We start from the raw sequence: 26,817 nt of genomic DNA, 5'->3' as shown, positions 1-26,817 counted from the left end.
CTTTTATTTTCTATTTCATCCATTTATCCTCTCATCTTTATTATGACCTGCCTTCTACTTCTTTGTTTTTATACTTTTTTGTAGTTGTTCTTTTTCTAATTTCTTGGTTTAGACATACAATTCATCAAGTTTTCATATTTACCCTTTTGCAGCGTTTAAGGTCAGGAATGTCTCTCTTTGAAATGTTACATTTAATTGTGATTTGGGTCTAATTTCTCTACACCGACTTCTTTAATCTGCAAGTTATTTAAAAGTCTGTTTTTAATTTCTAAATATAGATAGTTTTGTCATTGATTTCTAAATTTAATTACATCGTAATCAGAGATCATTTGACATCAATTCTCTGCCATTTGTTGAAGCTTGTTTTGTAACCTCGTATTGGGTCAATTTTTGTAAGCATTCTATGTATGCTTGGGAAGAAAGTCTGTTTAGCCTTTCAGTTTCTGAGATGTAATTGACTATTTATCATTTACAATCCTTATGATATTGTCAATTTTGCCATATATATTTTGATGCTGTTTTATCGATGTCGGATGCATTCAGATTATTAGTATTTATATCTTCCTGGTAAATTGAGTGGTTTGTCAGTGTAGATAAACGTACATAGGAGCATACATATGTATATATGTATACATTTATATTCATATATGTTCACTGTATATAGTGATATATACTGCTATAATATTCTTAAAAATGGTTTTGCCCTAACGTTTTGCTGCTATTAATATAGCTGCACCAGCTTTTTTCTTTAGTGTTTGAATGATTTATATTTTTTCATTATTTAATTTTCAATCATTCTAGTTTTATGTGTCTCTGCTAACCAGCATGTAAGAGGATATTTTTATTCAACATACATGTTATTTTACCTAGCGAATGTAATCCCTGTTTATTTACTGTGCTTACTGATATATCTCCTTATTTCTTTTTGATGCTTTTTTCTTTTCTGCTTTGTAGATACCTTACATCCCTTTAAGTCCCTTTACCCTTCCCCTGTTGATAATATAATTGTCTTCAATATTTTATCTACATACATTGAGAATCACATCAAAATATCTTCAACTATTCCAAGATTTCCTCATTTCCTTTTTGTTTTGGAAACTTCCTCTAGCCATTTTTTAAGATACCATAAAACTAGTATCTGAAAATCTCAGGCTTATAATCCTGCTATGTGTTGAATCTGTTAGCTTTCGCATATAGTGGCTTGATTGCTCATGTGTTTTGTAATTTTTTATCACAAACTCTTCTTTTGCAAGGTTAGATATAAGAACTATGAGCACCCTGGCTTGAGGGTGTATCTTTCTCTATCTGGAGAGGTTTTGCATTTATTACTACAAAGTGCTTCCTTATCAAATTTTCCTAGTGTGTAGACTTTTTTCCCAGCCCCACTCTTTAGCTGAGGCTATTGCCCTTTGAAGGTTCTAGTTTTATGCTAGAATGGCAGTTCCAACTACCAACTTTGGGCCCCAAATCTTGATCCTATTCCTTGTGTAGTTATAACAGACATCTACAACTTTTAACCAGGACTGCCATCATATTACCTCACATGCTTACAGCTCTAGTTGGCATTTTCTTTATTTCAGACTCCTGGGGATTTCCTTGTGTTTCTGGGCACTCCACTCTACTGTCAAAGGGGTGTTTGCTGTATTTTATTCAGCATTTTCTAGTATATTAGAGTGGGGAGTGTTCCAGTTACCTAGTTCTCTGTATTTCTAGAAATGTAAGTCCCAGGACTAGTTTGTCATTACTCCTCTGAAATCTTATGATGATGTAATTTGATGTGGGTCTATTTTCATTCACTGTGAACTCAACAGCCCCTTTCAATCTGGAAATTCATGTTTTTCAGTTCTGAAAATTTTTCTTGTATTAATTTTCTGATAATGTCCTCCCTTCTACTTTTTCTGTTCTATCTGTATGATTTTTTTAATTTATCCGATGTGGGACTGCATGCCTTATTTTTTTTTTCCTGTCTTTTTACCATTTTGTTCTACTCTCAGGGAAATGTCCTCAACTTTGTTTTCCAATTATTGTGTGGATTTTAAATTTCTGCTCTTTTAAATTTTCTAATTGTTCCTTTATTAAAGCATTCTGCTCTTGTTTCTTGAATGTATCCTCTCTTACCTGAGAAACATCAATTGTACTTATTAATTATAGTTTCTTTAAAAATAATCTTCTGCTCTCCGGCATGAATTATGTCTATTTCCACAAAACTCTTTTCTGTTTTCTGGTGCCTTTGTTTCTGGTTGGAAGATTTTAGGAAATATCTGGTGAGCTTTGACTGCCATTCACAGTAAGAGTTGGGCATTGAAAAGCTGATAGGAAGACTGGCATACATGGCTGGAACTTGTCAAAGAGTGGACTTCTTGGGGTACGATTGGATCATTGGGCCACCCCCATGACACTATTGAGTTATTTTTCTTCTTTGGGGGGAGGTGTTTTCCCCAATTTCCTACCTGGAGTGTATATCCCTGGCTTTCATGTCCTTGCTTTGGGTGAGAAAAGTAGCCAATCAGTGTGTTTGTTTTCACCTGACCTACTTATTTTCTATCCAATATATCCCAGCCTCTTCTGTGTCCTGTGTCACTACTTAAAAATCTCTCTGTTTTAATTTCTCCAGAAAACATATTTCTCTGGGGATATTGGAGGGCCCATTATCTAAGAATGGGGTTGGTACATAGATAATTTAGAGTCCTTACTCAGATTTTCATATTGTCTCTTTGTTTTCTGATTACCTTCCATACTCCTCAGTGGTACTGATTCCTGAGCCTGTGTAGGGCTTCTGTGAAGCTAATCAACTTGCTTTTCTTTGGTATCCCACCTCTCATCTCTACCTGGTTAGGTTTAAATTCTCTCTGATCAGCCAAGTCATTTCTCATTCTCCTATTTGCTTTTTATCTTTACATTTTATTGCTCAGGTCTACAGCTTGTTTAATCAAAGATAAAGTGAACATTTCTCTTTTGAGGTCTCCTTGTTATTTTGGAAGCAAGATGGCATTCTCCTTATTCCAGCATTTTTTTTTAAGTAGGAAGTTCTGTCAGTAGATAAGAACATCAAGTTGGGATCCATTAAGTAGAAGCTGGTTAAAAGAACTTCTGTACTTACAACTCTCCAAATCATGAGCATGCTCTTGTAGGGTCAAATAAAAAACAAATCTGGACTTATGTAAGATGAGACTATTGAAAAGGATTATTGCAAGAGAGGGGAATAGTCTTTCTCCACTCTTGCAATAATCCTTTTCAATAGTCTCTCCTTAGACTTTTCAATAGTCTCTACTGTCCTTGGCAGAACATACCAACATTAAGATCTACATATCTTAAAGATCAGGCAGAAAAGTGACTTTAATAGGGAAGAATAATAAAGCTAGAAAGTGCCAGGTGTCGTGAAGTGGGATGAACAAGTGGCGGTGGTTTTATTGGACAGTGGATCAGAAAATGTTTTACCCTGAGGTCAGCTGACACTCAGGATGGGGCATTACAGAGAGGCTGAAATGCCAGCTCAGGCTGAGGATGGGTAAAAATTGAGGGATGTGGAGGAAGGAGAGAAGCTTAACTCAAGTTTGGTCAAGTCGTGGTAGTATTATCCAGATTGGTTTATGAGGCAAAGAATGGGAATCTGGACTGGTCATAGGAAAACAAGGGAGGAATCAGCAGTCTTATCTGAGTCCTAGGGGAAATGATGGCTCCCTACAGAAAGCCATTTCTGGGACACAGTGGAGTAGTGGAATTTATATAACTGCCTTTGTCTTTTAGGATCACAGGGCTCAGGTAAACGCCAACACTCCCAGTCCATTCTCTCTCTCCTCTCTTCTATCCCTGACCCAACCAGCCTCTGCATGGAAGCCTCTGAATGGAGCCTCTCACTCCCACTCCCTTCACCTTTGCCTGGCCAACTCCTGCTCATCATTTGGTAATATGCATAGGCAACCCCTCTCCTGGGAAGGTGTCCCAAACTACCTCTCAAAACACATCTGAACAGTAGTGTGTCCTCTCTGTAGGTTAATCACACTGCACGTCATATCTGCTTAGTCCTTGAGGACAGAGCTGCGTCTTGCTCATTGTTGTACCCTCAGCACTTAGCTCAATGGCTGAAATTCTGCAGGCTTTCGGTAAACTGAATAAAAGCATGTTGGGGGAGGTGGGGGAGTTACCAAAGCTGTGACTTTTGGAAGTCAGCCTGTTCTCACAGACAGCTGAGAGACAGAACCATCTCCGGATCATCTGCACATTCACAGAGTGATGATTCAGCAGCTTGATCATCCAGCCCTCCACCCTGGGGATTCTTCACTGGCTTTTTACATCAGCTGACAATTAAAGTGAAGGAAAATGGAAGAAAAAACAATGTACTGATTTCCATTTCATCTTCTTAGCTGTTATGAAAAAGTTCTTTCAGCACAGGGGTTGAAATTAACTTTTTAAAAATGGAATAGTTATCTGGTTTAATATAACTGATCACTGAATGATGATACTTGTGCTATATTATTGAGAGCCTTTTTTCTGACCTTCAAAGTAGGGAGAAAAATATGGGTGAACTTGAGAAATATTTTCCGAGGGAAATGTAAACTTTTATACTCAAAAAACACATTGAGTCTAGCATGATTATAGAGTTTAAGGAGTACATGGGAATCATGTAGTTCAGTTCAACTCCTGTATTTGTAATTAAGAAAATTAAGGCTCTGAGATGTGGCATATCAAAGTTTATATAGGACCAGGAAGAAACCATGTCTTTCGTTTCCCAAGTTGGGAATCTTTTTTCACTAAACCAAAGATAAGCTTTATTTGATTTTTTTGGTTAATACACAGAAGAATTCTTAAGCCGACATCTGAAAGAAGAAATGCATAACAAAATCTAAAGTAATTCAGGTTTTCATTTCATCAAATATTAGACCCCAGAAAAGGGTCAGAATTTTTAAATGTAAATGCAATATCATACTGTTGTTGAGAACACCAAATGGAATACTTCTGAATGTAGCGATCAAATATCACGGAGATGTCATCAGTGTTAAAATTATAAGTCATCAAAAGACAGTAGAGGAAAATCTCTATTACTTGGTGAGATACAGCCCAGGGTCTCTTGTCTTCCAATGTACTTCTTAATGGGTCATGCCAGGTGATCTCTGATTATTTCCATCCATTCTACCTCGGAGCCAGGCTGAAAATGCTAACTTGAATTTCAGGTAGAGGATTATTTTAAGCTAGCAAAACATAGTGAAATATTTTTTCCCTCATCTAATAGGTTTCCTGGGGGGCTGCTAAGTTCTCAAAACCTCTAACGTAGGAGTCAGAAACCTTTCGTTAGTACTTATAAGTCATCTAATGTTCACTTAGAGGGCAGGAACTAAGGTGGTATTGGCTCTTTTATATGAAAAGGGTAGTAGTGTGTTGATGCTACAGAAAGATGCAGGGTGCCAAAGTCAGGAGTCACTGGGTTCATAATTTCTCCTGGGTGGACCAGCACAGGCCTGCATCTTCCTCTCGAAGCCTCTAAATCACCTCCCAACCACCTGGCCTGATAGTGCTGGGAGTTCCCACCCATCCTCTGTCATACCATTAATTGTCACACGACCTCAGGAGAATGGTGGTTACCCTGAAAAAAGGAAGAGCCAGCCTGGCATTAACACTTGAACTTTGGTACTCCTGGGAGGTAGCCCAGCTCCCACAGCAAGACTATAATGTTCCTCTGTTGAACATAAACCATTTCACACAACACCGAGATTAGACAGGGCCACCCTATGTTCACCATGAAATAAGATAAGAACAAGACCATTGTGATCATGTCTAAACACAGACCACGAAAGAAAAAAAACATTGTCTATTTCAGAAAAATCACCAAGCTTATCCCTTTTCTGGCTAATGTCAGTGACCACTGCTTCTTTACCAATTACGGTTTTAGACCCATTTTGTTTCTCCCACCTTCTAGATAAAATTATTAAAATATCAAATGACTGAATTACTCTCCTTCCTCACAACATTCAGTCCACAGAAAAACCTCAGTTCCTTAAACCCTCCACAAATGTCCTAAAGCAAATCCAAATCCCATAATAAGTCCTTTCTAAGTCTCTCTCACTGAGATTGCCCGTCGTTTCCCATGTTGTGTTGCTCTCACTTGTTACAACAAGCTAATGAGCGAGGCGAGGGGGAAGGGGGGTTGCATAAATTTAAGGTGTACAATTACACTTTTGTTACATGGATATATTGCATTGTGGTGAAATCTGGGCTTTCAGTCTTACCATCACCCAAATAATATGCATTGTACCCATTAAGTAATTTCTCATGCCTCACCCCACCACCCCTCTGCTTTTGCGGGTCTCCAATGCCTATTATTTCACACTCATGTTCTGTGTACACATTATTTAGCTCCCAATTATAAGTGAGAACATGCAATATTTAACTTTCTGTTTGAGATGTTTCATTTAAGATAATGACCTGTCTTGACAGTCTTTGACTGATGGGCTTCAACAATCATTTCAGGTTGGTGAGGTATCAATTGGTAGTTCAGGGAAACGTTTAGAATCTTTTTCTTTTCCAACACATGCACTTTGTTTTGATAAATGAGAGATACTATCCCATTATGGCAATCAGCATTCAGCCTTGAAGAGAATTAAGGGGAAAACTTGGGCACCAAAATAGAGTTTTACCAGAACTTCTTCCTTTACTAATGCTGTAGGAATAATGCTTGACTTATAACTAGTACTCAGGCTGGTGGCATTAATTTCTATTATATTGAAATTTATATTCTTAAGCAATGCTTCCATTTGGACTGGTCTAATTTTATTTCACTGTTGGGCCCCCACCAATTTTTATTATTATTTCAATGCCTAATTAGTTGTTAGTTGATATATTTTCATTTTTCTTCAATGACAAAACAACTAGAGCTTTAGTTTACCTAAATTTCCAGGGTCTTTTGTTGGAATTATTGGGGCTATGCTTTAGGAAAGTGATAAATTGCAAATTACTTCTGTGGTTGGAAAGAAAGGATGGGCCTATGTAAAATTAGTCCCAGAATTTCAACAACCTAACCGGAACCTTTGGTTCACAGAAGACCGTGATCTTTGGCCAAGTTTCCCTGTCAGCAGCCCACCAATATTTGAAATGTTGGCAAGTCATAAGTAGAGCAAGGACAAATAATACAGTGAAAAATAAGCCTTTCTTTAACTGTGTGACTACAGTGGCTGTTACAGTCATCAGAAAATAATATAGTACTGTGACCTATGAAGCAGTATAGTCTAGGATTATACCTAAATGTAATAAAACTTCAAAATTAAGGACATGTAAGTTGAGAAATGGGATGAGTGGACAAAATTCAAGTGGACTACCTTGTCAGTTCCATGGTAAGGGGAAATAGGATTCAGAATCTAGAAATGCTCTAGAGAAATCTTGGAGAGAGGATATATTTAAAGAAAATATATCAGTCCCTACTGTCACAGAGAATGGGGGAAACAAATATTAACATGACAATTGTAGTAGGTTGAATGGTGTCCTCAAAAAAGATGTGTCTGTGTCCTAACCACATTCAAGACCTGTGAATGTGACCTAATTTGAAAAAAAAAAAGAGTGTTTTCAAATGTACTTAAGAATCTGGAGATGAGGTCATCCTGGGCAAGTGACAGAAGAGGAGAAGACACAGAAGAGAAGACCATGGGAAGATGGAGGCACAAACTGGAGTGATGTGGCCACATGCCAAGGAATGCCTAAAGCCACCAGAAACTAGAAACAGCTAGTAAGAAATCTCCCTTAGAGCTTCTGGGAAAGCACAGCCTGGCCAACACCTTGATTTTGGACTTCTGGACTCTAAAACTGTGAGAGAATAGATTTCTATTGTTTTAAACCATCCCATCTTTTGCAATTTGTTATGGCGGCCCTAGGAAACTCATAACAATTACTGATGCAAATGAGACATAATTAAAAGTTATGGACTGTGAAAAAAAAAATTCTATGAAAGCAGACAACAAACATACCTTGACCTAAACTTGGAGGGTAGAGAAGCTCTCCAAGAATCCACAGCAAAAGATCCTAAAAGAAGATCCAAGAAAGCTAAATGAGTGCAGACCAAAAAGAATTTTAAGAGTAAATAAGGTACTTTGCAGGATATTAAGATTTTGTGTAAACTAATATTGAATTGATATGATTGTGTAAACTAAACACTAGTCGAAGACAAACTTGATATCAAGTTTTCTTACTCAGAATCCTATGACATGGCACATAAGTGCCCTGCCTAACCCTTTTCCAAACCAACAAAAACTGAGAATAAATATAGAGCAGGAAAGTCCGCTTCTGTGCTATTTTGGGCAGCTAAGAAGCCGGCCATCTCTTACCAAGTTGACAGAGCACCTTAAGCATCTTCCCACATCCACGTATAGGACTCACACTGAAGCTGCTGGGGGATACTGAGAGCCCCATCCCATGGTACCTGAACCAGGTGTGTAATTAGCCCTGGGCTAAAAGATAGGCAAGTGCTAGGCCAATAGAAGCAGGCCAGGCCAATAAGTAAGCACAGCACAAGAACCAAGAGCCATGACATTGGTGCTCAGTGGAATTATTACTTCTTTTCATTGCAAAGAATTTTTTTTTGACTTTTGAATTATTTATCATTTAATGAATGCTCCAAGTCACCAGGACTTTTGTTTTTGGTTTTGTTTTTGTTTTTTGAGATGGAGTCTCGCTCTTTCCCCCAGGCTGGAGTGCAGCGGCGCCATCTCAGCTCACTGCAAGCTCCGCCTCCCAGGTTCATGCTATTCTCCTGCCTCAGCCTCCCGAGTAGCTGGGACTACAGGTGCCTGCCACCACGCCTGGCTAATTTTGTTGTATTTTTAGTAGAAACAGAGTTGCACTGTTTTAGCCAGAATGGTCTCAATCTCCTGACCTTGTGATCCGCCTGCCTCTGCCTTCCAAGGTGCTGGGATTACAGGTGTGAGCCACCGCGGCTGGCCCACCAGGACTATTTTAAGTACTTTGTGTGTATGTATTCATTTAAGCCTAACAAATATATTTAAAATATGCTATTTATAGTCCCATTTCATAAATGAGGAAACTGAAGTGCAGATAGCTAAGTAGATTGCCTGCAGTAAAACAGCCTACAAGTGGCAGAACTGGGATTCAAACCCAGGCTGCCTGGCTATAGAATTCACACTCCTAATCACTGCATTTTCTATAATCTCTCTAATCTCCATGATAACGGTAACAAAAATAACTACTACTATTATAGGATTCCTTCGGTACCACTTCGTCAGCCAGAAATCTCTGCAGCCACTGTGACCTCTGCCCAAGGTCTCACTCAGGCCGCCCGGCCCACTCCACCCACTCAGCCCAGTAGGTTGCACTCAGCTTGTGCCCCAGCCTGGATCCGCTGCCTGCCCACTGCATCTGCCACAGCCAGTGGCTGGACCCAGCATGCTGCAACTGGCTTCCATCTTGGGCACCAGCATCTGGATGAGAGGAATGCAGTAGCACCCAAAAACTGGGAGATGCCAGCAACAAGGAAGCCCCAGGGGTGTTACAGCTCTCGCCCAGGGAGTCCCAAGGTCTGAGCCCCCAAGAAGTGTTACAGCTTTCTCTTTTTCTCGCCATCGGCAGCTTGGTGAATGGGAGTGTGTCACAGCTCACTCATTCCCACCGCCTCGCAGCTCAGAGAATGGCAGCATGTCACAGCTTGTTCAGTCCTGCGCCTGCAACTCGGTGAACGGGGGCATGTAACACCCAGCAGTTTTTTCTCACTCCTGTAGCTCAGTGAGCAGGAGCATGTGTTACAGTTCTTTGGTGGGTTCCAGCTTCTTGTCCCATGACTAAGAGGAATGAGGTACACCAACACTGGAGAGTGAGCAAGGCAGAGAAAAATTTTATTGAGCCACAGGAAACTCTAAACACCAGAGGGGACCTGAAGTGAGTAGCCCACCGTGTGAGAGGGGGCCTGAAAGTGGGTAGCCATCTGTGACGCTGAGTCCAGTGTTTTTATGGGCTCAGAATGGGGGACCAATTATGCTGATTGGTCCATGGGCGGGCCTGAAAAAATCACCATTTAATTTAATTAGCTAAAAGGCATCAAGGAAGTTCTCACTCAGCTCATGGACTCCACCCAGAACTGACAGCTCAGTTTTCAGGCTTCAGGCTGTCTTTGGCATGAAGGTCGAGTTTCACCGGGTACCTGTCCCTGTCTGCCTAGGAATTTGTCTGTCTCCTGCCATTATCACTACTAACATTATTAAATATTGACCAATAAGGAAGATATAATTATCATCTTCAATTTACCAAAGAAGAAAGCAAGGCCCAGAAAGTTAAGAAAACTGCCCAAAATCACACAAAGACTAAATGGGAGCCTAGATCAGATCGTAGGGAGTCAGACTCCAGGGCCCATGGAATTCACCACCACTATAATGGCTTCTAATTCAGCCATTTGACTTTGTGCTAGGAAACGTTCCTGCAACTGTTTATATTTTTCGTATATTTATTGCTTCCTGCCCCTACACCCTTAAAGCCATCTCTAGGTTTTAATCTCTCTGAATAGGGACACAATCTCACCATGTTCTTCATCTTAACCATACGAAGTTGAACTCTGTCCTTATTCCATCCAGCCCTTCTTTTCATATGCTTTTCAAATAGCAATAATAAGAAACAGTGACTATCTTTTGAGCTCTACTATGTGACCCTCTGCTATTGCTTCTATGATTCCAATTAATCCTCCAAGAAAGCCTGTTGGGTATATTTTTAAGATTATCTTCACAGTACACATGAGGATACTGAGGCTAAGAAATGTTAAAATGTTAACCTCCCCAAAGTCACATAGCCAATGCTGCCAGAGCTAGGATTCCAGCCCATGGCTGTCAGATTGAGCAAGACACTGAAATACCTTGGCCTCTTAAACATGTCTGTATATATGTGAGTAGTAATCATGTGAGGAAAGGAACACACGGGAATAGTCACCAGGTTCCTAGGCCAGAAGGCTCTACAAAGGAGTATCCTTTCCTATAGAGTATCAGGTGGCTGCTTGCAGCAAATACCTGGAATGGTTGGCAAACAGCCTTGGACCATCCTGATAAGGTTCTTGATACTTTTGTTATGTTGTATACCAGAATCACACAGCTTTGCAGTTCAGAACTACTAATTATCTCATCCAGATGTGATCAGGCCCTAAGGAAACTATTGATAGGAACTTACACACAGGGGGATGATTGGAACCTTGAAATACCTGCATATGAATTTATGGGATAAATAACCCCACAGGAAAGACCAGAATGTGAGACCTACTGACCAGACCTCCCCAAATACTAGGTCAGGAAGTTGGAAGATGCTTATTTTTCTGGCATATTCTCGGAAGATCCTGAAGACATGAACCGGGTCAGTAAATTATGGGCACTGCTGTTAAGCATGTCTTGTATCAGCCATTTTGTACCTGTGCAACCTTGGGAAAGTGACTTAGCCTCTATGAACCTGAATCTTCTCCTTCATTAAATGTATCTACAATTAATTCCTCCTCAAAGTGTTATTGAAAAGGTTAGAAATATCTATAAAGCAGATGAAACATTATAAATCTCAGATGGTAATTACTGTCCCATATGTCTTCTATAGGCACCTGCCTGCCACCACCCTGACTGAAATATCCATACTGCTTATTCAAATACCTTTCCTTAAAATATTACTGGAGAAAAACTAGTAATTCATTTTCATTTACTTTCCTAATATCACAACAAAATAGAATTCCTGATTTTGCAAATTCTTTTTTTATCAGTTGTCCTTTAGGCCAACAGCTTTCTGAGCACATTTCTGAGCACACTTTCTGAGAAAGTTTCCCAGGAAGCTTTCTCCAAGCCTTGCTGTAGGGTCCCTTTCATGGAACTTCCCTGTGGAGAAGCTGCTCTCTTCTGTGGGATGAAGATTCTTATTTCAGCATGTACCCCAGAAAATAGCACTTACAGACTCATCCCCAGAGTGGTAATTCATATTATTTTAGCTACCTGTGCCTCTCTATCCTCTGAATACAGAACAATTTCCTCATATCCACTGGCATTAAGGGGTGGCAGCAAACTGTTATCCTTAATATAAAAAATCTGCCTCTGTAATGGGTTTAGAAGCAAGTCCCAAAGATTCGATCTTCTAAAGGATTAGAAAATCTAATATATAAAGAAAAGTGAAAGATACCAACATGCTTTTCTTATAAAGGCAAGAAACCAGCTATTCCTCACTGAAGAATAGAACACCAAAAAAAAAAAAAAAGAAACTATGCTGCAATAGAAGGGATTGAGAAAAATGCCTGACAATCTTGTTAAATGTGAATGAGTTCATTTAGGATATTGTCTACTCTCCTCTGTTTGGAGACCTAAAAGATGTGGTTTAGACACACCTACCGGGGAGAGTTTGGTGCAGTCCTAGATGTGTCCTTGCCCAAGGGCTGACAGATGGATTGAATGACCTCTCAGCATCCCTTCCAGCCTCACACTTCTGTTGTGCGCTGATTGTTGGACTGGCATGTTAGCTGAGTCAGATTTGCCCTTGCAAGTGAGTGGAGGAGTCAGCTGCATGAAAGAAAACAGGTAGACTCTTTGTCCCCAAAATAAAAGCCTCTCTACCCTGTTCCAGACTAAATTGTATCATTAGAGGTTTATTTTCCTGAGTCACAAAGTATTTTTGGTCTTCTAGAGTTCCTAACAGAATGCAGGCACTGATACTTAAGTGAAGATAAAGTAACTAAACCTTATCAGATAAGGGCTTAGCAGAGATCAAGGCCCTGCAGCATCCTCCAAGGCTGGAGATGCAGGAAGAGGGAAGCCCAGAGCAGTCAGGGGTAGACAGAGGCAGGACTGTGAAGACAAACTGTGCCTAATTAGAAATGATGCCCCAAACTCCTGCTGACATAGGGCTCTCCTCCCTTCCATCTGCGTTCCATCGTGCCTTTGATGAAGGCCAAGCTCCTACCAGGCGCAGAGCACTGGCTAAGGCACTGGGGACACTATAGTAAGGAAACAGATGTGGCTTCTGCTTTCCTGCAAAATACTGAACATGTAGTGAGTTACTACAAAGGGGGAGGTCTACACTCATGCAACAAATACTGAGTGGCTAATTTACACAAGGCACTGTTCCAGGATGGGTGGTAACCAAATGGGCAAACCCTTTGCCCTCCCGGAGCTTACATTCTGGCAAGAGGAAGCTACATCAAGAAAGAAGCACCAGGTACTCTAAGAACTATGACAAGGAGACCTACCCTAGCAGCCAAGTCTTCCTTGAAAAGGGATGTTTATATTGACAAGTGAAGGCTGAGTAGGAATTGGAGAAAAGCATGTGTTGGAAGAAGAGCAGGCACCTAGAGAATGTTCCATCTAGGCGGGGTGCCATGGCTCATGTATGTAATCCCAGCACTCCAAGAGGCCAAGAAGGGTGGATCACTTGAGGTCAGGAGTTCACGACCAGCCTGGCCAATATGGTGAAACCCTATCTCTACTAAAAAAAAAATACAAAAATTAGCTGGTCCTGGTGGCATGCACCTGTAATCCCAGCTACTCAGGAAGCTGAGGCAGGAGAATTGCTTAAACCTGGGAGGCAGAGATTCTGGGGAACTGAGATCACGCCACTGCCCTCCAACCTGGGTGACAGAGAAAGACTCTGTTTCAAAAAAAAAAAAAAGAAAAGAAAAGAAAAGAAAAAAAAAGACCAAGAATGAGAGAATGTTCCATTTGAAATTACCAAATAGTCCCCAGCTACCACAGTGTTCTTATGTGGTAGGATGAAGGGTGATTTATATCTTTTTTTCTTATAATTATTCAAGTATTTGCATAGCAAATAATTTTAAAACAATATCAAAATTATACCTAAAACTATTTTATCTCATTTTTACCTTGTAGCTTTAATATATTGGTCTTCAAATTATTACTTGCAAATTATGATCAAATTCTATTTGGATATGATATAATTTGGAAACTCAAATTCAAGATCAAATAGCTTTACCCTGATGATGTAAGCATTAAGTCTAATTCCAAAATATGTTTGGTGTTACTATATGCAAACAAAAGAATGTGTTTGACATTGTGACACAGATTTTCCTCCCTACGTTGGATATGAATTATAGGTTGGTTCCTGCACTACAGGTGGACCTGTGGCAGCCCAGCAGTATCTCCTATGTATCAGAGGGAACAGTTACTGATGTCCATATCCCCCAAAATGGTTCCCGAGCCCTGTTAGCCTTCTTACAGGAAGCCAACATCCAGTACAAGTAAGCATTCCTTTTCACTTGCTATAAAATTTATTGGTACTAAACTGAACCAAATGGTAGTTGTATTTAGGTTATTTATCAAGCGCTTACAACAGTGTTCTGGGTACAATTTTTCATATGGGGAAAACTGACATGAATATATGCACCTTGAAGAGTTTATTAGTCCAATGGGGGATGGGAGCAACCATGTGGACCTTTCATTTCACTATTCACTGTTACCACTAAGTGATCAGTGAAAAAACAGACCTTTTTCTGTGAAGAAAGGAGAGTAGCCTAGCAAGGCCTAGAGGGTGGATGAGAAGGCAGGAGTGGAAAAGGCTTTCTGCAGGAGGTATGCCAGCCAGGCAGAGGCAGAGGGGACCACACAAGCAAAGGAAGAAGCAGCATATGAGTGCAGAGTGGTTAGTGTATGAAGTGCAAGTCAGAGGGCAGAAAGAAATGATGCTGGAGAAACAGGGAGTTCAGATTGTGGGAAATCTTATGTGCAGGGGCAGGATCTCAGACCTAGTCTTGCGGATGGTGCTGCCCCATTGCAAAGGAGGCACATGTCAGTGGGGTGGGGTGGAAGGGATAGGAAACACTAGTCCAGGGAAGAGGGAGTGAGGCTCTGAGTAGGACCAGAGCAGTAGGATCATGAGAGCATTAAAAAAATATTTCAGAGCAGACTCTCCTCATGTTGGATAGTAAGTAGTAAAGGAAGTAGTGAAAGGATGACTCCAAGTTTTCTAGCTTGGGTAACTGAGTAGACAAACTTGAACAGATTTAGATATTTTGAGGGCTGCTTTTAAAAAAAAATGGTTAGAGCAGTAAGAAGAGAGCAGGTGGGGCCAGGTGCGGTGGCTTACACCTGTAATCCCAGACTTTGGGAGGCTGAGGCGGTCAGATCACCTGAGGTCAGGAGTTCAAGACCAGGCTGTCCCACGTGGTGAAACCCTGTCTCTACTAAAAATACAAAAATTAGCTGGGTGTGGTGGTGCAGTGCCTGTAATCCTAGCTACTTGGGGGGCTGAGGCAGAAGAATCACTTGAACCCCGGAGGCAGAGGTTACAGTGAGCCAAGATCGCGCCACTGCACTCCAGCCTGGGCAACAGAGTGAGACACTGTCTCAAAAAAAAGAAAAGAGCAAGTGGAAGATAGTCAGAGGAGTTGAAGAAGAAAAGAAAGACTTTAAAGAAAGAGATGGGTCCAGGGTACCAAGTGCTGCAGTGATATCCAGCAATAAAAGGACCAACCAGTTTCCTTTGGATCTGGCAATAGAAAGAACATTGATGACTCTAAATGTGGATTAGAATGTTTGCATTAGAAGACACAGATGTGAACAGGAGGTGAGAACACACAGCAGCAGAGTCCATTCCTGTTCTTAGCAGTTAGAATTAGAGAAGCAGAGAATGAGAAGTGACTGGGAGGAGATGCATCACCAATCCCTACCTGGCAGATTTGGGATTTGTGTAGGGGGAAATCTTGGTGTATTTGTAGGCTGAGGGAAGAGCCTGTAGGGAGGGAGACATCGATGATGCCAGAAAAAATGTGCAGAAAGAAGAGTGTCTGAATAGTAGGAAGGATACCTCATTCTCTAAAACTGAAGAGATAAATGGGGTGGATCTACTTAAGATTGTAGAGAGGAAAGTGGACATGTCAAAAAAGATTACAGCCAATGGCTAAATTTTCTGGATGAATGAAGAAGCAAAATTATCTACTGAAAGTAAGGAAGGAGAGGTTAAAGGTTATTACCAAGAGAAAAACTGGGGTATGAACAGAGAGAAGTGGTTGTTGTAGAGAAGAGAGAGTGTGACACTGATACAGAGCTGAGGTTCTGTTGGATAGAACCATGGAAAGGTCAGGGTGGTGAGAAAGTTGAGGTCCTCAGTGAGATAATAGTTCAAGTATTCATCCCTGGGTCTAATATGGATTGGAAGGCAGGAGCATCTAGGAGGGATGAGGGGGCCAAGTGGAAGAATCAGAGAAGATATTAAGGTCTTTGTATTGAAAACAATGTAGTGTTACTCAGAGAAACAAATGAGAAGGAAAGAAGTTCTGACAAAATGTGAGTAGTTGGATGCTCAGAGTCCTGGGGTAGAATGCTTATGGCTGGTGACAAGATCCACAAGGTAGCCACAGAGATTATTGAAGGGGAGTGTTGTGTGGATATCTTTGAGGCTGGTGCAGTCAAGAACAGGTGGCCTAAATCACAGAGAATCATCTTGGATCTCCTCGGCTGATGGCAAGATTAGAGGAGGAGGGAGAAAATGTACTTCTGGGGCAGGAACATCAAGGCAGAGCCAAGAATTCGAAGAAAGCAGCAAGAAGTGGCATGACGCTGCAGAGAGGATGAGCTTTCCCTGGAAGCGAGAAGATTCATGGCGTACAGGAGAATATGCTGACCTTCCTCCCTTATGCCCCCACGGTAGGCAGGTGGAGAGGGAGACTGGGAATAGAAAGCCACAAAAGAATGTGTATCCTTTAAAAAGTCAAATGTCTGATGGGGCAAGAATATGAGAAAAGAGAGTTCCCTGAAGAGGCTAGAGAATGTAGGAAGTTCATTTACAAAGGAAGGGAGACTCCAGCGGGCACAGGGAAAAGCAGGTGGAGGAGAGAAGGGGCATCAGTGGAAGATCTAGGAGAAGTGCAGTGTGGTGACTTAATGAGATGAGATAGAGAAGGAGGGAGTGACTTACCCTTTGCTGAGAATCCTAAGATTTGGGGGTTGAGAGGCATGCGAGTAAGTGACTACTCCAACTACCCAAACCTTTTAGCAGGTTGTTGTACTGTCAAAACTGCCACAGAGTTTTGGGGTCTGGGAGGGCCTGGGGCCTGGGGTGGGCTGATGGCTCTGTGAGTTAATAGTGAGGGCCCAGTCTCTCTGGAGGGCTGAGCCAAGGGGTGCCAAATGACAGTGACATCCCTGGTCCACACAGAGACTGCCCTGCCAGAAGGATATTTACAGCTTTATTAAAGTACTGATATGCTTTTTACAGAAAGGTATTTTATCTGTGCTTCTAGAACAGAATCACAGCTGTGCATAAAACTATTGTTCATACTGGACACATTTTAGTCATTGCTGTAGCTTTGAAGGCCTGCTCTGATTCTCTGAATGCCTGACAGGAAACAGCTTGGCAATTATATCTATAGGTGCTCAGTAATCCATCACATGCTTCATTAATTACTACTCAGTAGAAAAGAATATACCAGTTAGTTTAACAAGTCTCTATTTCCTGTCATTAAATATAGGTCATGTGGAACTGATATAGAATAAAATATCACACTTTATGTCACAGAGAATAAAGTCTAAAAAATGAGTGTTTTAAATCAGTTGCCTCTTCATGGAGAACAGTCATTTAGAATTATTCATTTCGTTGGTCCCAAGATAATAACATATGAGTCAATTAAATTCCATGGGCCCAGTAGGTAGAGATCATTTTAATTGACTTTTAGTATTGTAGCCTGGAGTATTTTCAAAAGATTGTCATTTACTCTGTACAAGAATACATAATGTATAGCTATAGTGATTTTTAAAGTGGAGATAATGTGACCTCACGTGTCTGGCCGCTAGGTGATCAATTCCCCTCTACGAAATGATTCATTCTACCATAAAACATTTTGGTCATTCTATAAAGTAAATACCTGTAAAAGTTGGTGATGAAATTTCTATTTTTTGGCCAGGCGTGGTGGCTCACACCTGTAATCCCAGCACTTTGGGAGGCTGAGGCGGGTGGATTACCTAAGGTCAGAAGTTTAAGACCAGTTTGGCCAACATGGTGAAACCCGGTCTCTACTAAAAATAGGAAAATTAGCCGGGCATGTTGGTGCATGGCTGTAATCCCAGCTACTCGGGAGGCTGAGACATGAGAATCGCTTGAACTTGGAAGATGGAGTTTCAGCGAGCCGAGTTCACGCCACTGCACTCCAGCCTGGGTGACAGAGCAAGACTCCTCAAAAAAAAAAAAAAAAAAAAAAAAATTCTGTGTTTGGAGGGTCCCTCCCCACCCTGGAAACTTTGGGGAGGTGGTTTTGTACTGAGTAACGGAATCACTCAGAAAGTTTATAATAGTTCTAGTCACCATTACAAAAATATACACAACTGGGGTAGGAATCATCACAGGCTGTGAAGAAGTAAGAAACTACAACAGTTTACAAAGACCGTTCTGAGACTCCATTTCATAGCCTTGTCATCAATACGCTAGTTTCTAGTCAACTACTTAACAAGGAAAATGAGACTTGACCTCCAGTGTCACAATTATGTTTTAATTTAAGGTTGATCTCCTAGGGCCTGCGTTTGGGTGCAATGTAAGTTACTGAACAGAGACCTGGGTTAGTTTGCTGGGGCCGCCATAACAAAGTACCACAGATTTTAACAACTGGAAATTCAGAAGGAGATTCTGGTATAGATTTCTGCCTTTGGCAAGTCTGTCTACATTTTTTTTTCCTTAGTTTCTGGGAATCGAAAAAAGTAGCCAGGAGAAATAATAGATGATCTTGGTGAAGGAAATATAGCTGAAGGTTCCCTGCAGTATTGGAATACATTGACAATTTATAACTACCCCAGCCCTAGTCAAACTCATATCCCTCTTGACCATCCCAGATTCTCTCCTAACACAAGGAAGTTAGAAAATTGACATGGAGGTTCATTTGGCTCAAGACTTACTTTAGCAATATTGTAAAATTCTTTAGCCCATACAAGCCTAATCATCTGTAACTTCCTACTTTGAGTGTAAAAAAGAAAGTACTAATACAGATGGTGTTCAGACTTACAACAACCTCCCACTCACATTTTGAGCCACTGCAAGCAGCCATCGGGGACTTAACCAAGCTTTGAGCTACCTCACCTTACCTCGATTTCTAAAATGTTTTCAGTTTTAAAATCAAAAATTGAAACAAAAAAAGCAGTAAGCCAATGATCAATTCCTGATTAAGTGTTTTATCCATAGTAGGTGCTCAATAAATAACAAATGAGTAAATGAAAAAGAATGTCCTATACCTAGTATGACCCTAAGTTAATTTGCTTTCTTCATAGAATGGAAAATATTTCTTTAGGTGATTCAAGATAATTTTTTAAAATAATTTTTAAAAATTAATATTAAAGGCTTTAAATAACTTTCAGCCTTGAAAGTTATTTAAAGATGCCATTATATGTTCTTTTAATAGCACTTAAACCATTAAACAACAGGTTCTTTTGGAAAATAAAATATGAAAGCAAAGCTTTTTAGCCACCTGCCGGGCCCAGGAAAATCACTGGGGGGCTTTCTAACATCTTTAAGTAATGCAAATGACTGAAGCGCTTTGCTACTGTGTGAAACTCTAGTTAGTGGAGGCTGGTGAGCATTGAGAAGACAGGCCTGTATTTATCTAACTCACATGTCACATCAAGAACACTAATGACTCTGCCTGGAGCTGGTTCCACAAAGCCTGGAATCCCCGCCCTGGCCTCAGCCTTTAATTTCCAAGTGCATTCACTATAATTGGCTGAGCTTCTCTTCTCTTGGCATTCTTGATGCTTGCAGGCAGTGAAATCACTTTTTCCAACTCTGGGTATTTCTTCAGTTTCCTCTTGAGGACTGTAGCTTCTTTTCCCCTTTCCCTTTTCTCTCTGTCTTAGGTCAGGGGTGCTGGGTAGTGACGTGAGCACAGTCTCTTGGAGATGGAAGGCATGTGCGCAGGAAGAAGCAGCAGGAAAAAGAAAGTGGTAAGGGCATGGAAGAGAAGCCTAGGCTCAGTTTTCATGAAGTGATCCTGGACTTAGAATCTCAAGATTGGAATTTGGGTTCACCTTCCAAGTTCAAATTCTGGCTTGGCACTGACCAGTAGAGTGATATTGGTGAGTTCTTAACCCTTTTGAGACTCAGTTTCCCCATTTTATAAATACCAATAACAAGAGAATCTACCACATAGACTATAGGGCTATTAACTAAGATTATGTACATAAAAGACATAGCACAGTGCCTGGCTGCTGGTAGGTAAGTAGTACTCAGTAAATCTAAGTGCTCGTAGCCGTCATTCGGTTGTTGCAGCTGCAAATCAGCAGTAGCTATTGTTACTACTACTATCACTTGAGGATATCTGCCTATAATTTTACACGTTAAATTCATTACACCACTTATTTAACAGTTTTCATTTCCTGAAAAATAACGTTTTCCCAACATTTGGTATTTTTAGAAATATTGATCACCACAGTCTTTCTTTACATAGATGCATATGATTTTTTTTGGATGTTGCCTGATTTTTGCAATGTCTCAATTTACTTTTCATCATGTCTGTCATTCCAAATCCAGGGTCCTCATAGACGATCTTCAGAAAACACTGGAGAAGGGAAGAAGCTCGCACACCCAGAGAAACCGAAGATCCCTCTCTGGATATAATTATGAAGTTTATCACTCCTTAGAAGAAGTATGTAACCAAAAGAGCTTTTTCTGGTTTTTTATAGAGACGTCTTTATCATTTAGGTCTAAGGGAGAAAATGATGTGTTTTATGCTTCTGGGGGAGAAGCATAAAGACAGAGAAGGTACTATGTGAAGAATACATGTAGCTTTTACATGGCCCAGGCACCTTATCTCTTCTATTAAGTCTTTGATGGTATATAAGAAGTATCAAAATAATTTTAATTTCATTTGCTTTACCCATACCACTTTTACATAGGACATAGGAAGTGCAATGGAAGAGTGAGGAAATGTTGCTATAATTATAGCTATAATGGCCTTCACTAAGAAGCCAAGAAACATAAAGCTAACCAGAGTTTGAGGAAATGATGAGTAAAGTGGACCTTACTTGCACCCTCTGCAAAGTTGAGACCTCTCAAAGGCAAAGCTTCATTTGGGGCATCTCTGCACCTTTGAACATGCTTTTTTTCTCCTACCTGGAGAACTGACAGCCACATCATCCACACTGTCACATCCTTTACTATTCACCTGGACAGGTTGTTGTTCTGCAAATCTCAGCTTAAGCAAAAAGGTAGCTGTTCCTATTCTCCCAGATTGGATTAAACCCCGCCTCCGCCAACACCTAGTGAATTACATGCCCCCATAGCACAAGGATGTGATATCTATCACAGTTTTTAATTATGTAATTATGTGGTTATTTGATTAATGCCTTTCACCTCTAATAAGCTACAAGTTCCATGAGCGCAGGCCACTTCTTTCTTATTCACCACTATAACCCCAGTGGCAGGCAAACAGAGACCTCCAAATACATAGTTGTTGACAGAGGAATAAACGAATGAATCATACATTTTCCATGCTTCCTCTGAATTGAACAAAGGAAAGCCAGACATAAAATAAATGAGATGCTGCTCTATTCTTAAGACGGTTTTTGGTTCTCTTGATGACAACTCTCCTTTCAAAATTATCTCCACATATTTCATGTCTAAACATGTTTTGGAAGCTTAAAATTAGAAGCAATAGAAAGATTTTAGATAACTTTGCACACAGAAGTACTGTTAACATGCACTAGAAAACAGTCAAATTTTACAAATATAATATAGATATGCATAATGTATGTGTATACACACACACACACACATATATCCTGCTCATTAGATTAAATATGAAAAGAAAGAAAAGAATATACGGGTACTTTCCTGAATATATTTAGCTATTTTTTCAGCACTGATCCTTTTACACCGTAAAATGGTAGGACACTTTTGTGGGTTTTTTTTACACCTTATAAGGCTTTTAAGTCAGGAATGAAGCACCTTATTCATTCAAATGTATCTTTTCCTGATGACAGATAAGTGTATATGAATGGATCAATGCAAATGTATCACTATCACTGGAGAAATTATTCAGAGTTTGCCCTCTGATATGTAGCTCAGTCAAAGAACCTTTAAATGAAAAAAGATAATGCCTTTTTCTTAGCATTTTCTTTCAGTAGCAAATTGTAATATATGGGACTTTAAGAAACACTTTCAAGTAGTTTGGACAGTTTTCCTAAAGTCGATTTATTTCTTTACCTCTTAAATACTTGTGGAAAATAGAAATAAATTCTGGTTTTCAAAAAAAACTAGAACACATCAATTTTTTATAAAAATCTGTTACCCGTATATTAATGATATATGGTAGTAGAAGGTATGCTTTAATGGAAGAACGATATAAAGACATAAGCTACTATCTGTAAAGGCAGAAAATTAAATGTAATTTTAAGTATCCCAAAGAAAATTAAAAATAGAAAGTAGGTTTTTTGTTTAATTTTACATTCCATGTACACTCCTTGAATTCTGAGACCTACTGTTGTCTTTTTGTTTCCTTTTGTTCTCTAAAAGCTCCATTATTTTGAGAGAGTCTAACATAGTTTTTATTTATTTGCTCTTAGATTCAAAATTGGATGCATCATCTGAATAAAACTCACTCAGGCCTCATTCACATGTTCTCTATTGGAAGATCATATGAGGGAAGATCTCTTTTTATTTTAAAGGTAAAAATAAGCAATTGCTATGTAAATACATAATGTTTACCAAATATCCATCTTTTTCCACTTTAACTTATGGGGAAAAGAAATGAAATGATCTTTTATAGAGTCTCATATTTAACATCATCTGATAATCTCAGAAATACTTTCCCTTAGGTTTCTGAACCGTATTTCATTTTTGCCATTGAATATTCCAGAGAATACTTTCGCTAACATTTTCAGTTATTGATGCGAAGTATTTGTGAGTTGATGCTGCTCGAAGTGAACCAATGCAAAACTATTTAAATGTGTAAGAAGCTGCTATGGTTTGGCTGTGTCCCCACCCAAATCTCACGTCAAATTGTAATTTCCAAAGTTGTAGGAGGAACCTGGTGGGAGGTGATTGAATCATGAAGGCAGATTTCCCCCTTGCTGTTCTTGTGATAGTGAGTTCTCATGAGATCTGGTTGTTTAAAAGTGTGTAGCGCTTCCCCTTTCGCTCTCTTCCTCCTGCTCCACCATGTAAGCTGTGCCTCCTTCCTCTCCTCCTTCTGCCTTGACTCTAAGTTTCCTGAGGCCTCCCCATCCATGCTTCATGTACAGCCTGCAGAACTGTGAGCCAATTAAACCTCTTTTATTTATAACTACTCAGTTTCAGGTAGTTCTTTATAGCTACATGAGAACTAACTAATGCAGAAGCTATGCATTATTCTCATTCATCCCTTGACCCTGCATTCTCTTCTGTCTACTGACCTATAGCTCTCCATTCTTTCTCAGCCAAACTTCTAAAAAGACTTACCTCTAATCATCATCTCTACTTCCTCTCCTATCATTCAGACTTTGACTCACCAGCCTTTGCCCCCACAACTCTTCTAAAACTTCTTTCCAAGGCCAGCAACCACTCCTAGTTGATTCTCCTCCTGCCTCTCTGACCATCTGGGTCTCATTCACTGGCTCCTTTCCCCTTATCCTTTCCTCAGGTTCAGGTAATCCCTGAGACTCTCCTCAGCCCTACTTTCATACCACCAACACTCTCTAGATAGGCACATCTAGCCCATAATGTCAACAGTCATCCCAGACCTCTGTATCCATTGCAGTCCACCCTCTGGAACCTTAAATTCACCCACCATTGCCTACTTGACTCTCTTCCCTGGATATTCAGAAAAGCACCTCAGATTCAGAATGGCATCCCTCTCCTCCCAATTCAGAAACATGGACATCATCCTAAACTCCTCTCCTTTAACCATTCACTTTAAATTACCACCAAAAGCTGACCATTTTTTCCACTGAATATTTCAGATCTGCCCCAGTTGCTTCTCTTGTCCTCATAGCTATTACCCTAACTTCTCGCTGTGTCTGCTCTCCCTGGACTATTGCAGTAGTGGCCTCAGTACTGAGCTTCCTTCGAGCCCCCATTCTTGACCGTCTCGTGCTCTAATCCGCCCTCCACACTGCTGCCAATATGAGCCCTCAAACATGAGCAAGCAAACAGACACACACACACACACACACACAAAGCACCCCATAGAATACAGGAGGAAGCCTCATCTTTTATTTAGTATCCAGGGAATCCACTTTGAGGTTTATCTGCTGTTCCTTCCTCAAACTGCAGGCACAGTTCCTCCAATATGGTGCACTTGGATTCTCTTCCAGGATTGAGATGCCTTCCTCCAACTTGTCTGCCAAACAAGCTTTATGTCTTGCTGAAGTACTCAAGTGCTCCTCTTCTGAGAAGCCACATTTTATTACTTAGGAAAATTCAACATAACATTCTTATGTTCCCACGGTAACTTACAGATATTCACATCATAGTGGTTGATTGATTGCTTACATGTTTGCCCTCCCCACTAGCGTATAAATTCCTTGTCTTTTCATGTTTGACTCTCCAGTACTGAGCACAATGCCTGACATTAAAAAGGATTTCCTGAAATATTTGTGGAGTGAATTAATGAATGAATGAAAATTAGGTCCCCTGTAATTATAATGTCAGGATCTCCTATTGATTTCTCGGTTAGCAACCAGGTTAAAAGTAATATTGATATAGTAGCATTGTAAAGAAAAATCTGCCACTTGATTCTAGAAATCAAGTTGTTTTATGTTTTCATTTTGTGGTATAATAAAATTTGACTTTATCCACCTATAAAATATAGCTATTATTTAAGAAATATTCCTTGTGATGGAAAGAGAAAGGGGATGAGGGAGGACTTAGCTTTTTACTTAATAGTCACATACTATATTACAATGAAGAAGTAGGCTGAGCCAGCAGGATTGCAAGAGACCAGGAGTTCAAGACCAGCCTTGGCAACATAGCAAGAACTCATCTCTTAAAAATTAATTAATTAAAATTTAAAAATTTTTAAAAATAAAGAAGCAACCTATTTTAGGGATTTTCCTTTTCCTTTTGTACTTTCTAGTTCTTTAATTATAATTAGGACAATAAATGTATTGTTTCTGCATAAACAAGCCTGGACTTTCAAGATAGATAGGAACTCCCTTTGTCCTTTTTATGCATTACCTAATGAACCACACTATAGTGAAGAATTATGCTGAAACCTTATTAAATTATGCTGGTCAGTGAATCTAAAAGCCTGAGTTGGTTACTGTGAATGCTCTTGTTTTCAGCTGGGCAGACGATCACGACTCAAAAGAGCTGTCTGGATAGACTGTGGTATTCATGCAAGAGAATGGATTGGTCCTGCCTTTTGTCAGTGGTTTGTAAAAGAAGTAAGTTAAACCCTTTACACAATGTCCATTTCAGCTAGTCAGTGCTTCCCTGTGTTTTTATTCTGCTTAACAAAGTGGGAATTTGAAACCAATGATACCTGATTGAATAACAGTAACACCTTGATTCCATGGGCTGCTTTCATGTTTAGGAAGTTCTCTTGTAACTCTGGCTCAGCTTATCCTCACCTGTGCCCTTGGAAGTGGGAATTGGCAGCTGTCATTACAGAGAAAGAACCTGAAGTTCAGAGCCTTTTTAAATTTGTGACAAATTAGGAACTAACCTAGCAATGCATATACGGCACAGCTAAAAACCCAATCTGTGGTGTTCCAAAATAATTTCTTACAAGATATCCAGCTCAGAAAGTTCTACATCACTTGACTTCCTCCTCAAAATCATTTCACATATGCTCTAATAATAAAGAGATGAACAAGGGATTGCTTGTGCCCTCTTGCTATAGGTCTGTAATTTAGATACCAGAAGACCTTTAACATCTGTGGATTTAACATTCTTAGTTTCAGTTATTTTTCAGTAACCCTAATCGTTGATGACTCATGGTGATTTCTCATTTTCTTAATGCTTCATTTGAATCACAAGCCCTCTGAGCTAGTGTGTTGAGTGGGTCCCTATCCCAAGAGTGGGCCAGCCTTTTGTGCCAACACTTTCGTATGTTCCGATACTTTTCTATTCATTGTCAAGAATGTAATATCTTTCATGGTTTTTTTTTTTTAACGTTGACTTTTAGTTTTGGGAGTTCAGGGGTGGGAAACATTAAAGAAAATCAACCACTAATACTGATAATGAAAGTGAAAGTCGAAGGATATGAAGGGTCTTAGCCACAAAATAACTCTACAAATTTGTTAGCCCTGTACTTATAGAAAACCATTAAAGACACAAAGGATATTTAAATATATCGGTTATATTTTACTGTGTTTTATGGGGAAATTATGTGCTGCAGTGGAATTTGTAACTTTGAAAACTCTCCTAGGTCTTAGAAAACATAGCTCACAAATGTCAAGAATGTACTAAATTTACAAAATATCTGTCTGCCACTACCAAAACCACAAAAGTATGCTTAATCTTATAAGTATTGAGTAATAAAATTTTCTAAACATTCCTACTCAGTTTATTGAGTAATTTGCCTTCTCTTAAAACACGATTTCATCCTGCTAGGACAAATGCAAAAGCTAATAAGAAATTAACTCTATTACGTTGCATCAAATACCCAATGTATACATATCAACATGTTGTCTGCTATTTCAGGTTTAAAAAAAAAGAAATAGTTAAGTACAGAACATCTGTTGTTGATAGGATATAGTCGTGTATATTATTGAAGAACATGAGAATGTATCTCCCCAGCATTCCAGCTAAAGTTTTCCCTCACCCCCAACATATGCACCCTTTTCTTTACAACAATCTAAATTTACTTTGTCTATTATATTGTTATCATCTTATTCCTGTACCAACTCCAACAAGAGAAACTCCATCCATCTTGTTCACTGTTAAATCCCCAACATGTAGAACAACACT

General features: G+C 39.7%; 1 protein-coding gene across 1 annotated transcript in view; it reads left to right on the top strand.

Moving 5' to 3' along the window:
* CPA6 (carboxypeptidase A6) overlaps nt 1-26,817 on the top strand; it is a 317,065-nt gene that overhangs the window by 207,835 nt on the left and 82,413 nt on the right. The window contains exons 3-6 of the mRNA XM_054498415.2: nt 14,067-14,191; nt 20,458-20,572; nt 22,491-22,592; nt 25,188-25,289. Coding sequence (XP_054354390.2) covers nt 14,067-14,191; nt 20,458-20,572; nt 22,491-22,592; nt 25,188-25,289 — 444 coding nt within the window. The remainder of the gene's footprint in view (nt 1-14,066; nt 14,192-20,457; nt 20,573-22,490; nt 22,593-25,187; nt 25,290-26,817) is intronic.

Source organism: Pongo pygmaeus, chromosome 7, assembly GCF_028885625.2.
Source record: "Pongo pygmaeus isolate AG05252 chromosome 7, NHGRI_mPonPyg2-v2.0_pri, whole genome shotgun sequence".
NCBI classification, from domain to species: Eukaryota; Metazoa; Chordata; class Mammalia; order Primates; family Hominidae; genus Pongo; species Pongo pygmaeus.
This window is presented reverse-complemented; position numbering and strand designations above follow the sequence as displayed.